General features: G+C 37.5%; 1 protein-coding gene across 5 annotated transcripts in view; it reads right to left on the bottom strand.

Moving 5' to 3' along the window:
* Positions 1-16459, bottom strand: part of IL6ST (interleukin 6 signal transducer) — a 51964-nt gene that overhangs the window by 14005 nt on the left and 21500 nt on the right. For 2 of the 5 annotated variants that reach the window (XM_030512649.1, XM_030512648.1), the window contains exons 2-8: positions 12289-12369; positions 10910-11221; positions 8986-9118; positions 7615-7775; positions 7128-7279; positions 5125-5284; positions 821-903 (exon numbers count right to left, since the gene is read on the bottom strand). In XM_030512649.1, coding sequence (XP_030368509.1) covers positions 821-903; positions 5125-5284; positions 7128-7279; positions 7615-7775; positions 8986-9118; positions 10910-11221; positions 12289-12355 — 1068 coding nt within the window. In that variant the 5' untranslated portion in view covers positions 12356-12369. Of the gene's footprint in view, positions 1-820; positions 904-5124; positions 5285-7127; positions 7280-7614; positions 7776-8985; positions 9119-10909; positions 11262-12288; positions 12370-12947; positions 12968-16459 lie in introns of those variants that run through there. The other 3 variants (XM_030512650.1, XM_030512652.1, XM_030512653.1) reach the window with 3 other exon arrangements.

Below are 16459 nucleotides of genomic sequence, written 5' to 3'. Positions count from 1 at the left end.
GCTAATAATAGTTTCTGTGTAACAGTATTAGTTTTCAGACAACTTAAGAGAAAATTGTTGAAACCGTAAAGTAGCCCCAGTTTTCCAATTTTAAGCTGAATAATGTCAGAAGTGGCAAGCGGCATGTGAGTTCCATCAGAAAATGATGCCATATCAATATATGTGTATACATATGTAATGTATGTATACACATATATATGTATCAATACATACGTGTAATATATATGTCATGCAAACCACCTAGTAATAATAGACAGCTGATCAAATGTAATGAAGTTCAGAGACCAAAAGAAAGCTTTAGATGGGGACCAACCATAATTGCATTTGCTTTCTCAGCTGAATTAATCAGCCAACTAGACACAGCAGCCCTCTGCATGCAAATGTGCAGTGCTGTATTTAATAAGTTGGGCCTCTGGAATGTGCCTAGGCTTAATGGATTTTGGAGGTGAAGTATCCCTGTCCAGACAGTGTTACAAAAGTTTTAGGATACAGCAGAAGGCATAACATGAAGGTTTACTTTGTTCAAGAGAAAGTTTCCAATTCCATCGACTGCTTAAGCACAGCAAGACAGGACTCTGAAAGTGGATTCTGTATACTCTGGATCACAGATATGTATCAGTTAACTGATGGCCTTTACAGCTGTACTTCTAATTTTTCCACAACTAAATATCATAGTAAGAATACTAAAAACACTTCTTATGCTGATAAAACTCATACTATCCCAGCTTTCTACCCAAGCTTGCTGAAGTAAATTTTGACACTTAAAAACTCATGTTTTCAAAAGAATACTCCATTCCTGCAGTTTGTCATGTTGCTTTACCTTCCACATCAGATGCACAGACCAGGAAGGTGGTGAATGAGATACATCAATGATCCTCCATATGGGTGGTCCTTTAGACGGTTCTGATGAAAGAAACAATTAATTCAGCCTTTGACTATCACTAGATGCTTACCTTTTTCTTTTTTAATAAAAGCATATTCAAAAAGAGTATCCTTAATTCCTCAAAGAAAATAATACTTGGTTTATTAAGTGGAACACCTGCATGGAAAGATTTCCTGAGAGGATGAGCAAAACACCAGCTGTGCTTTAAGTATAATGTATCAAACTAAGAGTCACCACGCTGAGCAACCGTGGGAATGGGCTTAAGATGACAGTGCTGAGTGAAGCCAAACCTGCACCATGCAGCCTATGTCCAGAACCACAGCCCTGCACATCTGTATACTGCAAACCTTGCTATGGTCTGTAGTTCAAACACTCTCCCTAGACCTCAAGTCACCTAAAAAGGGAAAGTGCAGAAAAGTTAACAAAGAGACAAATTTCTCCTGTGAGAATTCCCCAAGTTTCTTATATCCTTTATGCTAAAAAGGATAACAGCACTGTTATCCTTTTGTACAATACAAAAAGGAGCACTAAGGAACAAATAGGGTATTATAGAAAGGAGAATAGGAAGAGTGTGATCAGGAAAGGCTAAAGCATACGGGAGGGGCTGGGAGGCAGTGTGGAAATCAGGCTGACAGAAGCTGAGCAGATATGAAGTATTTGTAATAGTTGGAGGGAAGAATAGATTCCCTACTGGATATCAAGATCACAACCGGAATGTCCACTAGTTGGTTCCATATGCGGCAGGATCAGTATCGGCCAGAAACAAAATTAATCTTGAAGGCTATCACAGTAGAAATGAAATGAAAATGGGACCAAGCTAAAGTAGTTTCACTCCTCAAAACTCTAGAATTAGAAGAGTTTGTAACTGATAACCACCAAGTTCCTGGAAAAATAAGACAAAATCCCCACACCTTTTAAACCTCTCTGAAGTCAGGTATCACCAAGTGATTCCCAATGCTGCTGCTACTGATAATTCAGGAGGAAACCAAACAAGCTTTTAAAATCAAATCCCTTTGAGGGTGATTTACTGAATCTAGAAAACCCAGAAATATGAGTGCATATTATTGTAATATAACAGTTACGAAGCAAACCTGCTCTGCTGGCTATAAAGACCCTTGGTTACAGTCACTATTTGGAGATACAAAGTATATGTTTTCTGGTAAGGATCAAGTAGTAAAATAATTGTCAAAAGATTTCAAAATTGCTGGAATGCTTGCATTACTCTTCAGCATCCTGACTGTACATTTGTACCTTCGCATTTAAGGATTCCATTGAAACTTCACTTAATAGTTACAGTACTTAACACTTGGAAACAACCATATGGAAATGCAGAAGTATACCTTCCTGAATATAACAGTGATAATACACCTATATCGATGTAGCTTCCTATGGAGACAAAACCCAAACCTTTTGAAAGCAGAAGGCAAGCAGCATTCCCAGTGGAATTTTCTGGGATATGGATCTAACAGTCTTAGACAAAGTAGATCATCTGAAAGTGAATTTTATAATCTGACTGAGGGAAATAAAAGTGGCGTAAGTACTTAAGTGTCCATTGTCTGCTCGTTTCATTTAATCTTTGCAATAGGCAACTGTACAGTAAAAAAAAAAAAAAAAAAAAAAAGGAAGTTTTGGTACAGGTTTTTGCCAAAACTGCAACCTAAAGTCTCTTGTCCAAAACTGACATTTGATAGAAAGATGATCAGGCAACTACAAGCATTATGAGCTTCTTTCCAACTTAAGTTGTCCCACTATCCTATAAATTTTTAAGTGTATCTAGGCATTTACAGCTGTGTGTAAGCAAACTCAGGCCAGGAAATTGTTTTGCTATCAACTTACTGGTACAGTAGCTAAAAATGCTAACTGCAAGCAGTGTAGAAGTGTGACTATCCTGTTATTGTTAGAAAGGGTACCTACAACAATTCTTTAAAATGCTGTTCTACTAGAACAGCTGCTAGAAAACAGACTATTATTTGCAATGCATCAAAACTAATGGCACAGGTCTTCCTCAACAGTTCATTTTACCTTTAGCAAGAAGCAAAACACTAATGTTGGGTGTTCTGACACCAACAGAGGTTTAGATTTAATAAGATACCAGTTAGCACCTCTCAAGCATCTATTAAAGACATTAAATCAGTTCCAGTTCAGTCTAAGTGGACTATTCAGGTGAATTACAAAAGGAAAATGTACCACAGAAAGGTAAGCCTGGGGCTTTTATCTGGAGAGCAAATGAAATGGCCAACTGCATAGTACTAGGTTGTGTTTGTTTATACACTGCATGCATTTTTGTTCTGTTAAAGGAAAATGTAGGAATCCACTACTTGAGAACAGGATCTTTTATACTGTAACAAATACATGGGTACGATTTTAATGTCAGTGTTCCAATAACTACTGCTCAGTTATTGTTGTGCAAGTTTATTTTGTATAAGTTTACAGTTGATGCAACAATTGGCAAGTCATGAAAGCGTTGCAAAACGTAATAGCCAAAATTAGACAAAAAATAATTCAGTAACAGAAAAAGCTAAACATTCAACTAACGGTTCTGGCACGACTCAGTGGCAGAATGCACACTCTTTGTAGTTGAGAATCTCTCCTATAAGTTTGTTCTTTAGTGGGGAAATACTGCAATGAATTCCATGATTGTGACATATATTAAATTCATAACAGTGAGTTGTAGTTACTTTAATGCCACAGTACATTTCAAGCAATGTATGTGTTGATGAGCAACTGGAAATCATTAATAAAGTTAAAAAACATGCTGTGTGACGCAGTGGACATAGATCTTAGAAGATACAGAGTGCAGTAACAGTCTCCAGTGCCACTGTCCTGAAGGAATATGAATGAGTCCAGGGTGATGCAGCATACCTGCAGATCATACAGTTCAGTAACAACAGACAATTTCAGGGGTAACAGCTAATTTCGTAACAGCTGACTGGAGCACCACAAGGAGTTAAGAAGCCAGGGAAGTTGATGAGCTCGTTGTAGCATGAATAGATTTGGTGCATGGCAGCAACTTTGCAATGCTGAGGATTTGTTCCACAAAGCAGTGAAGCCTGACACTTAACTAAGGCTCTCTCTTTAGCAATTTTTTTTTCCAGGGATGTGAACTTAAAGCTTAACCTAGTGGTCTCCTATCTTCTGTGTATCTTGAGCAGTAATCTGTTTATACTTCAAAGTCATATATAACCTGCTGGCAAAGTCCTTCTGTGCAAGACTAAACATGAACCAAATACTGCTCCCAAAGAGCTGATGCTAGTAAGGCTTTCCACATTAAATCATGATAGCAGCAATTCCGTGTTCACCCCTACTGCAGAGGGACAGGATATTACAAGTCCAGATAACAACTTCAATGATTACATAAGGCATCAAGAAGGGAAATTGTGACAGTGATTTTTGTGATTAAATATATTAAAAATAAAACCATTTTCTACACAAACTCAATCTTGCTCAAAGTCAGCTGTTCATACATGGCATTCTCTTCTTTATGCCTCCCACCGTGACAAACATATCAGTAATAAGACTCTTTATCACTATCTGTAGAATGTTGTAAACAAGCAGGTACAAGACAGTGCAGAGGCAGCTGTGACTGTAATGAGCAAGAAAAGTTTGTAGATGCAGAATACCTTGGGAAAGTTAAGAGTGTACCGGAGTGTTTAATCTAGATGCTTTGGTGCATAAGAGGCTAAACTTCCCATATGTACATTATTTCACATCACTGTTTTTCACAAAGTTTGCAAAGAAGTCGCATATGTATCCTATATGACTAAAATCTTCCGTTTCATACTTTGATGCTTGTTCACTTATGACATTTATCAGCCTCCTAAACACCAAACACCAAGTTTTTCACAAACTAAGGCAGTCCGTCTTCCAAAAATACCCCAAACCCTTTCACACAAGCAAAACAGCTTCTGTTACAGAGGGCAACCTTCAGAACAAAGAAAATGAAGCATAAAGTATACATCTCTTCTAAAAGACTTCGAGAAGATAACTTTCTGTGAATAAATCTTTTCTTCCCTACTTCCTGTTTTAGCTGTTTTCAGGGAGCGCCTCTAGACTAGCTTTCTGGAATGCTACTCTCATGTTCCTTGGAATCCACAGGTCAAGTCGGTCACTACTGAAAGTAACTTGGTAAAGCCTTATTGCATGTATAATCAAACAGCTCAAGCAAGGATACACACTTTCAGCTGACTCTTGCCAAATTGCACATTTTGAAAGTTGGTGACCTACTTTCATGTATTACTTACTATCTTCAGTGGTGACCCCAGTTTTTTCTTCGCTCCAGTCACTCCAGTAGCCCACTCCATCTTCCTTCATGCAACGAATTGAAAATACATACTCTGTGTAGGGTCTGAGCCCTTGAACACTGAATGAAGTTCTTGGTGAAGCTGTATCTTCAGGAGGAACCTGTAAATGAAAGAAAGGTTTTAGAGGCACTGATCAAAATTTGTAAAGCTAAGTTTTGTGCTACTACAGCTCTCATCCAAGAAGGCTGTCCACAACATGCACACCCAATACAAACAACAGTTTTTCTTCCCTCTTATTTCTAAAAGCTTAAATTCTCAACCATAGTTTGGTAAAGGATCAGAGTTGTGTGTATTTATCAGGTATAATGCAATACATACAGTAGAATAGGTAAGCTTTATTTTTCATTCTGTTTTCTTTAATTAGTTTTTGTTTACCTCTCCTTCCCATATAATTCCTCTTCTTACTGACCTTACAGTAATAACTGAGCAAAGTCCTCAAAGGCAAGACGGGATATCTGCTGGAGTATCAATTGCAAAATACCTGTGCTAGAAGCCTCCTATAAAGCTAGAGAATAGAGGATCACTGCTTCCACTGATAGAGAATAATGTTTCTTAACTGACATGGGAAAGAGTTTTAGAGTAGTTTATACTTTTGCTAATAAATTATTTTCATAAGCTCTTTCCTTTATCTTAATTAGCAATAGAATACCAGAAAATATTCTTACTGCATATGTACAGAAACAGATGTGCGATGTGGATAATAGATATATGTAGGTACACACACATTAAGCACCTCCCTCACATGTTATTCTACTTGCCATTAAGGAGTTTGTATAGTGAGCAACCCTGCAAAAGGGACAACTGCAGATTAAACACACATGCAGAACACTCAAGAGGTTAACCCTGAGTGCAAAGAATTGTCAAAATAGTCAAATTTTACCACAGCTAAGCAAGCTCAGTTGTTTTCAGAGTTACTATTTCAATGGTCTTGTGTACACATTAAAAGGGCAGGACAACCTCCCTGGGCAGCCTGGTCCAATGCCTGACAACCCTTTCAGATGAGAAATTCATCCTAATATCCAGTCTAAACCTCCTCTGGAGCAACTTGAGGCTATTTCCTCTTGTCCTATCACTTGTTACTTGGGAGAAGAAAGCAACAACCACCTCACTACAACCTCCTTTCAGGTAGTTGTACAGAACGATAAGGTCCTCCCTTGAGCCTTCTCTTCTCCAGACTAAACATCCCTATTTCCCTCAACCGTTCCTCATCAGACTTGTTCTCCAGACCCTTCACCAGCTTTGTTGCCTTTCTTTGGACCCACTCAATGTCACTCTTGTAAGTGAGGGGCCCAGAACTGAACATAGGATTCGAGGTGCAGCCCCACCAGTGCCCAGTACAGGGGGATGATCACTGCCCTGGCCCTGCTGCCACACTATTGCTGATACAGGCCAGGATGCTGTTGGCCTTCTTGACTGCCTGGGCACAAGCTGGATCATGTTCATTCAGCTGTTGACCAGCACCCCTCCCCGGCCCTTTTTCTGCAGCCACTCTTCCCCAAGCCTGTAGTGTTGCCTGGGGTTGCTGTGGCAGTAGAGGTACAGTAAATTCAAAAAAGCATTCCAGCACTTAACAGTGTTTTCCCAAGCTTTAAATGACATTTGCATCAAGAGTTTTTATGGATACAGGAAGATGAAAGTTCATGAATGTTCCAGATGTTGCATGTACAGAATAAAACTTCAAAATAAACATACTGCAATATGATTCAGAGGACAACAGACATGTACACAAAGAAGAGACAAGGTCACTGTACTCCAGATTGTGCCAAAATAGCCTAGATAACAGCCCTCATGAACAGGCCAGAGAAACTGCCTTGGGAGGCTACATAAGGCCTAATGATAATAAAGTGAATCCTCTGAAGTGCAGCAGTGAGGGAACAACTTCCGCAGTTTGACAAAGGGATGGCTTACACCAGGAGGGTGACAAGGAACATTAGTGGTATTACCTGCATCCAGTTTGTGTCACCCATGATCCTATAGCGAATATTGAATTTCAGCTTCATCACAGCTGCTGAAATCCGATTCTCCCAAGAAAGCTTCAGAACAGTAGGCAGTACTCCTGAGTTGACTGATAAATTGTGTGGAGGCAGAGGTTTAACTAGAAGAGGAGATAAGAGTCAACTCTATAGCTGTATTTTACCATGCCTCTAGCAGTTGGTACACTATGCTGTAACACTGCCATTAAAACCTTCCACAAACTCAAATGGCTGCTACTTCACACCAGATTCTAAAGCAGACTACTCAAGAAGAACTTGATAGCTGAATTGTAGTCAAATCTCCCACCTTCCTACCTTTGTCCACCACAGTTCTAATCAACAATATTTCAGCAGTGTTAATTTTTATAGTGAAGGAACATTAACACAGCAATTCAGCAATATACACAGAAGCAGCAGTTATGTACAAGTAAAGCTTTATTAAGAGGCATATAGTTACCAATCTCAATGGGATCAAGAATAAGAGGATCAGATTCAGCCTTCCCAAGAGCATTTGCTGCTTCTACCCAGACCTTCATGTTAACGAAGAACTGAACTTCAGTAATCGTACAAGAATTGTTTACATCTTTTGGTATACAGTCAGGGAAGTTCTCTTGTAGCCTAAATAAAAGAGAAGGAAAAACAAGGTACGAAGCAGTAAGTTTGGTTTCCTTTAGAGAATCTTTTAAGTAGATCAGAGTGATCAATCACTTTAGCTTGTATGCTTCTCCTCTGCCATTATTTTTGTAAGCAGACAGGTCGGATGAAAGAGTGAAGAGATTTAGAATGGCTTGTTAAGCCATGATTGCATTAGAATAGAAACTAGAATAAAATCTCTTGACTTCCAAGTCACATATCTTCAAAAGCACAAGACACTATTGTAATTATGAAGTTGTATAAAAACCTGACTTAGCTTAAAGAAATAAAGGTCAAGAACTGATACATTTAAAAAAAAGCAATACAGCTAATAACTAGAAGCATATTCATGCATTAAAAGACGTAGTCAGTATTATCTGCATACCCTTCAGGAGTACAGTGTTGCAGCTACACATCATTTCTGCTCACCACTTTATGCTACACTAACAGCAGACAGTGCTAGGGGCATCAGCAGACTTGCAAAGCATTAAGGTTTTCCATTTATCCAATCTTTCTCCTACACTTGTTACCAAAACACTTTAGTGGAATGGGGTAAATGGAAGGCTGTGGGCAGTCATTCCAGTTTCCAAAGCAGAGCACCAATTTTGTTCACTCCATTTTAAACTACAAGAGACCATCTGAAGAGTTTGAAAAATACTTATTTTGCTTTCACAGGAAAAATACTTTGGCTGAATCTTTCATGTTAGGATGCCATTCTGAGTTCCTAGGAAGTACAGAGTAGATAATACCTCTACAAAATTCAGTCACTTAGAATCACAGATTCACTTAAAATCACAGAATGGTTTGGGTTGGAACGGATCTCAGAAGGTCATCTTGTCCATCCCTCCTGCAATAAGCAGGGATATCTTCTACTTGTTTAGAATGGGATAGAACAGTCACTACAGAAAAATGTAGAATAATTTGGGTCCAGCCACCTGATGATTATGTGTATTGTACTCAAACCACACTAATAATTTATTTGAAGAATGGAAGGAGATAGCAACAAAATTTCAAGTCTGACTTAGAATGAGTTTAAATATGAGCTCTTCCCTTCCCCCAAAATAGACAGCTATGCTTCAGAAAACTGGATTTAAGTTAAGAACTCTTCCAAAGTATCAAGGAATTTCATGGAAGTTCGGTTTAGCATGTAAGTATTTTTCAAAATTCTTTAGATATTCTACAGAGGGCTACTTACCATCTGTATTTCAATCTAAAGTGAGTGTCCAGGAATGTATGCCTTCCAGGATTCCAGGTACAATTCATAGGATATGTGAGTTTTGACACCTGATGTACAATGCAGCTTAAGTTCTTGGGCTTCTCTGGTGGCACTGAAGAGAAAAAGTTACAAATAATTAATCTATATACACATTTCAATCCACTAAGAATCATGCTAAGTGTCCCATTAAGGCAATTTCTATGAACATTAGAAGTACTTATAGTCAGTTTTATTTCTAAAGGAAGGTGCAAAAAGTGCTAGATACCATCCAGCAAAGGAAGTCAAGAAGCTTAACCAGCTGCTCTCAAAAGCAGTAGGCTGTATGAGGAACACCTGAGTAAGGAACAGCATATTTCTCGTTCTTTGAGGCAGAAAACCTGATATCATCTAAATCTATTTTAATTCACACAGGAAAAATGCTAGTGAGCACTACAGCTGGATTAGCAAATGCTAATAACCTGAGCTCTAAAACAATTCTGGATAGGTCTGTTCTCCCCTACCTGAGCTATGGAAGAATAATGCTTTAGCTGTGAACATGTACAAGAGAGATAGGGGATCTTCATCAATGCACCTTAGTATTGTGTAAGAAAATTTTTCAGAGTGCAGCTGAACTATTATTTTTTCCTTCTTAAATACAAATCATGGCATACAAATTTGTTTCTAGCTTTTAGAATACCACTTTATTTACAACAGTATAAAGTACTTGAATTTTATTTCCTTTCCAGCAGAATGCTATTTTCAACAGAGCTACCTTATGAACCTATGGTTTTGTTCCTGAGGAGTTGTATTATTCTCAAACCTGTTATTCATATTGTTTACAGAATTTTTCTTTAATTGATAGTAGAAAAATACAGTAGCTTTAAATACAAATGTATTAAAATTCACTGGTGAATTACAACTGTAGAATGTTACCTGTACAGTTTATCATCTTAGGATATTGTATCCTGTCCTCACCTTTCCATACATTTTGGCTGTCAAATCTTTTATGGTAAGAAATTTACTCGTCAGAAGTTGAAAAAGAAAGCTTTTTTTATGTGAAAGCATTTTGTAACTCATGCTAGAACCACACTAGCTTAAAATTGTGAACTCAACCCAGACTTTCGTACACAGACGATGCAACAACTGCACTACCTTTTCCTAACACTAGGAGGCAACATAATTCATCAGCCGTTCATACTCTGTTATTAAAGACACCTGAACACTTAATTAGTTGGTGGACAGTTTATAAAGTAAGTAGTATATTGAGTTATTCATGTTACTTTCTCAAGATCTCAGTCTTGTCTCAAAGAGCACATGCTCAGAACTATGCAAGTGCTATCATGCTTGAACAAGGGAAGTTTATAATCAGTTGGAAGTATTTTCTTTTGTACTAAGGTAATCCAAATAATATGTTCCAACCTTAACGCAGTTCAGGTTAATTTCAGTGATATAGATGGATTAAATATTTCTCAGACTGTTAATGAAGAAAACATTAATTTCACAGTGGTATTATTAAAGCAGGACATACCACCTGATTGTATTTCCTTGAACACTGACACAGAAGCAAGAAGTAAGGAGAAGTTAGTTTACTTCCTAGGAGCTATTTCAGTTAAATTCACATCTTTCTGTAATCTAAATTTTCCTTCTTCGACATTTTTTTCTGCTGTTTTCTATTATTTTGTTTTCCTCCTATTTCAACACTGAAACACTCCAGAATATTTTCTATTTTTTTGAATAGAAAATATTATTCTGTGCACATTTACCAACTTTGATGTCATGTAATTTGACAATGTTTTTATACAATTATCCAGGAACTGAAGGAATGTAAGATGTGCACACTTACTATTGTCTGCATTCTCTTCCCTGTTTCTCAGAAATATTTTTTTTCTAAAGCAGAATAAGAGGCAAGAAAAATGGTACTTACAGCCTACGGTAACTGTAATTCCATAAATGTTCTGCTCAATCTGTCCATCTGCTAAAATGTTGCATGTCAGAGGAGTAGCTAGTGAAGAAGTATCATTAAATGTGACACTGGAAACTGTTCTGTTTATTTCACGATACTGTTCTTTAGGTACTACTCTATTTTTAATTTTCCAGATAATTTGACTAGCATAGATATTGCCAAAGTCCAGACAACTCTCATTCAAAACGCATAATGCTGTGAAATTGGAACCAAGGGCCAATACAGGAGACTCTGGGATGATGTGACCACATGACTGTACAAGTTCACCTGAAACTAAAAAGAATTGCATCTTTATTAAAAAATACAGAGCATTCTGTAATCAATATTGCTACTACAACACCAGCGTAACGTTAAAAATACTACGTGCGTCTATGCAGGAAATTAGTTAGTTACTTGACAGTTACAAAACTGAAATGCATTAGTGGACCACCAAGCAGATCTAAAGGGCACAACCAGTGTAGTGCTCCCTAGACTTTGCAAAAGCATTTTACCAAGCAAGAAAAGCTCTATTAATAAACAGGGACCTTCAGAGACAGAGGAGAGCAAAGGACTGAATGTTTACTGTGTTTTGAAGGAGAAGGGTAATACAGTTGAGGTGACTGGGATAAGTGTGAACCTTTGTTGCGGTGAACTAGTTTTAGAAGAATTGCATGCAAACAGTTAAATACTTGAGTTGTCAATTTCAAAATCTTCAGTGGTATACTATAAGCATATTTGGTAACTATAGTGAACTCTGCACGTTTTGTAGTACTCTTTTTACTAAGGAACTTCAACACAACAATAAAATTGTGACTACTGCTACAGAGGCACATAAAGAGAAAAGTGTCAAGTTCTAAGGATGAACTAGACAACTGAAATACTGCTTTGAATCAACAACCATACTAAATATCTTGAGGATGATCATTTTCAACATAATAGCAGTGACCCACAGCTCTGAATTGATCATAGAGCCTACTACACCAGTTCACCAGTAGCTCATTGCTTTAACAGCACTTAGTTTAACCAATACATGCTTTCATTTAGATACCATTTGGCATATGTGAAATCAAACTTCAGTTTGCTACAATGACAGCTCCAGTGATGTCAGTGGAACTAAAGCAATCTTCCAGCAACCAAAGTCACTCTTCACTCTTTCTGCACACAGATGAGCCAATGAATAGAAGCAGAAGTATTGCTTTAACATGCATTATTTTAACACTGTATTAAGAGCACAGACTAGTCTCCCTATCCTAATACTTCTGCTTTCTGCCTTCATCCCACAAGAATCTAAACAAAAAGCAGTATATGCTTCAAGCATCCGATTAAATAAGTCTCTTGCTTGTGAGACAGAAAAGACTTACCTTCAAGAGAACAGATGTTCAAGAACAGATATAAGCTATGGGCCACCCAGTTCCACCCAGAAAACATGCTGCACAGAATTCCTGTAACAGACAAAAATATATAAATATGTATTTAAAATATTACTCTTCAGATCACCATCAAATTCAGATTTGTATTTAGTCTATGACAATTTCTTAAGTATGCACATTCCCTTTTCTGAAATAGCATATTCTTACTTTAGAGAAATAGTGGGCATACTGTTTCCATTTTGCTTACTGTTGTAACAAAATCCAATGTCTACTTAAGACAACTGATGCAGTTTAAGGCCCCTTTAAAGCAGTTACAAATTTAAGAAATACATCAGCTTAAGGTTTTTGTGTCATGTATGGGAACAAACTTCACTGGAACTTCTGTGGGAAGTTCACTTAGAATAGAGAGCATAACACTGTGGCTCAGGTTTTGAAACAGAACCCTATGAATTTTATTATAGTTACCATACTTACGTAGCTTTCAAGGGCACTGATATAAATGCTTTGCTCAAGGTTCAGAACAACTCACCCCAAAACCATGCGTCTCATTCACAAGAGTGACTTAAAATACATTTAAGAACTACGAAATACAATGCTTCCATATCAACAACCATATAGTGTTGACTCCTATAGAAAAAGAAATAACAAACCTTCAAAATCCTACAAGGGAGTTTGCAATTCCTCAGAAATTTGAAAGTTTTTTTTTTTAACATTTTATGTTCTTTATTTCTGTACTGTAGCAGAGCTCACTTGTTCTCCATTTTGACAATTCTATAGAACAGTTCAGAGAAACTGAAGCATTCAGAGTAGCTTCCACTTCAGTTGTTTTGAAGCCACAAAAGTATCCTCTGGATTTCTCAACTTGCAGTTATAAAGCAGCCCTAAATTAATAAAAGCAAGTTACCATTCTCTAATCATATTATTGGTAGTCACACTTGGGCATCTTTACAGGAATAGGTAGATTGGCTTAGTCAAGCAAGGCATTTAGTCCACAACCTGATTTCTAGAAGCAGACTTCATACTGTTCTTATAGCTAGAAACTAAACAAATTTTTACGCTTACTAAGATTTGAGATGAGATTGCCAGTAGTAACCCTGCTTCTGAAGTTTTATTTTCACTGATCTGACAAAACTTCTTTGGAAATTGGTATTCTGAACTTTAGCCCTACAGAAGGCAACTCACTAAGAAGTTTTTAGGAATTCCACAGTATTCCCTACAAAAGAAAATTTAAATGCTACATTTACTATTATCAGAAGGGGAAGAAACTGCAGTTTATGATAGGAAATACTCTGTTGATTTGATTGCATGTAGTTCAGTTTATAATAATGGCAGAAAGACACAAGGCATTTCATAAAGATCAATAAAACTAGACATTTAAGCACTGATGTATCAGTCATAAGCTAGAATCTCATTCCTTAGGCATCAGCACATATAAACATTTTTCCCCCCCCCAACAAATCAAGATTAACATTATAATGTAAGGAAAATCTTTATTCATAAGAACCAGAAATAAACAACTAAAGCCAATCTCAAACCTTTATAGCAGAGTCTTCATAGGACTCACCAATGTACATGTGTTTCAGTTACAACTAAAATAATAGCAATCAGAATCACTCAACAGTATATTTGCATCTGTGCTTGCGAGTTCAGCACTCAAAACCTACTAAGAGTTCCTGTATAGAAATTTAATACTAGAGATACTGCTGATTAGAAGACTTGACAATTATGTTAAGAAGCATTTATATTCGTCACTAGAGGCTGTTTGGAACTGTAGTTGTATGAAGTTTAGAATCAAAAGGCTATTCATTTTTTCTATGTTACACTCAAGTACTCTCACTGGGCTGGATATGAAAACCATTATGCAGTTTCAAGTGCAATACATGTTTAGGTATTTATTACAAGCATACACTAAGAGAACTAAACCAATTGATTTTTTATTATCATGGATGTAAAGTCTTCTAACACCTGAAAAATAAGGTTTCTGCCTACTCATGCCTTTCTGCATTTTAAAGTCCCAAGTAGTTTCACAAATTTTAAAAGATTCATATGGTGAATACAACCAAACTCAGAAGACTATTCTCTTTTGATTCCGGTCTTCAGACACTGAATAAAGCTAGCACATGGTAATCTATTTTAGTGTCTTGACTTACTCTAACATTTATCAGAAATACTGCTTGCCTGTTGTGAACCTAAAGCTTGTTGTGCTCTATTAAGGATATAACTTGAGATTTTCTTTTTTTTTTCTTTTTTTAATTTTATTTTAAGCAAGGTTCTGTTAAAGCTCTTTAAGTTGAACAATTTGAGCTGCAGAACATCCAAAGCTCATGAGAGCCCTAAGGCAGCTACAAGCTAGGTGGAAAGAAGCAGCAACTCCCCTCCCTGCTAATTGCTAAAAGCTGCAGAACAGCAAAAGCTGCTTCCACACTGAAAGAGGAAAGACTGAAGCAGATATAAAAAAGCAAAACCGAGAGTTTTAAAAAAGAATGTTTGCTATAGCACTTCTCTCTCACTTGGTATCACAACTGATGCCACATTACAATAATAATGGCACGTCAGATAAGGTAAGTATTTCATCAATACAAAGTATTAGTTTTCTTTCCGGTAGTGATTTATTTCAGGTTAAATTGTATTTCCACAAAACTGTTCAGGAACTGCTGGTTTTAAAATCCTAGTAAGTATGGCTCAGGATAATACAAAATACTATGAAGCACCTGAAGGAACGTCAAAGCCAACACCGAGCCAATAACAGACTCAACAGAAGTAAAGAATAATATAGAATTATTGCATATTTTGCTCTAAAGTATAATGTTTTTTGTAACAAATCAGATTACTTCATCTTTTAAAATGTTATTTCTATATATAACTGTCTTTCAGACCTGGAATACAAGATTTTAGTTGTCCTAAGCAGATTAATTTACACATAAGAGAATGAAGTCCAAATCTCTACTACTTTGCCCTTTGGAAAGTTTAGTGTCTCTTTCGAGGGAGCAAAGAAGCCACTGAAAGTTGATAGCACTTATTCTACCACACTCAGCTCCTGAAAGGCAAGAGAAACAAGACTAATGCTCCATCACTTGCAATGGGAAGTTCAGAGGAAAGCCCACCTACCTACAGCACAGGAAACAAGCAGTTGTGACTATGGTGTCAAGATCACACTACAGTTCAGCATTTATCTGCTTCTAGGCTGTTCTGATATATTTTACTTCCCCATCGCTGGTCAATCAGTTTGACAGGCTGAGAGAGTTGGGGCTGTTCAGCCTGGAAAAGAGAAGGCTGCATGGAGACCTCAGAGAAGCCTTCCAGTATCTGAAGGGGGTCTATAAGGATGCTGCGGAGGGACTCTTCCTTAGGGACTGTAGTGGTAGGACAAGGGGTAATGGCTTCAAACTGAAACAGGGGAAGTTTAGATTAGATATAAGGAAGAAGTTCTTTACAGTGAGGGTGGTGAAGCACTGGAATGGGTTGCCCAGGGAGGTTGTGGATGCTCCATCCCTGGCAGTGGTTGAAGGCCAGGTTGGACAGAGCCTTGGACCACATGGTTTAGTGCAAGGTGTCCCTGCCCATGGCAGGGGGGTTGGAACTAGATGATCTTAAGGTCCTTTCCAACCCTTACTATTCTATGATTCTATGAACCTACACACTGAACCCATGAAGGGGCTATTGCCTTGTAATGTGTGCTGCTTTTTAAAACATTAGTCTCTCTGGCTTTTACAAGACTGATTCCTAACTGAAGTTTAGTTCTACACTAAGCACTTCCACTCATCCTGCCCAGGTGAAAGACGTAAAAAAAAAACCAACAAAACCCCACCAAAAAACCAAACCAAACAAACAAACAAAAAATGGTGGGGCTTATAATCAGCCCCATATAAAGATGCTCAGATGCAGACAGTGCAGAAACCCTGCATAAAATCTACACCAAAACTTTAAAACATAGTGCTATCACCATCACTCAAAAGAAATGCTGCTAGACAATAACTATTTCAAATCAGACTAAGTTGCAAGTCTGGACCACAGAAAACTCGATAGTTTCAGCAATTATGCAGCAGAGCCCAAAGTTTTACAGGCTGGTTTAGCGTATTAGGAACCTGAGGTGAAAGTTTAACCAGATGCTGAACTAACACTGAAGGTGCAGTTCAGAAGTTTGGTGGGGTTTTTTTGTTTG

The sequence above is a fragment of the Strigops habroptila genome, chromosome Z (assembly GCF_004027225.2).
Source record: "Strigops habroptila isolate Jane chromosome Z, bStrHab1.2.pri, whole genome shotgun sequence".
Classification (NCBI taxonomy): Eukaryota; Metazoa; Chordata; class Aves; order Psittaciformes; family Psittacidae; genus Strigops; species Strigops habroptila.
Note: the sequence above shows the minus strand (reverse complement) of the source record. Positions and strands in the feature narration are given on the sequence as shown.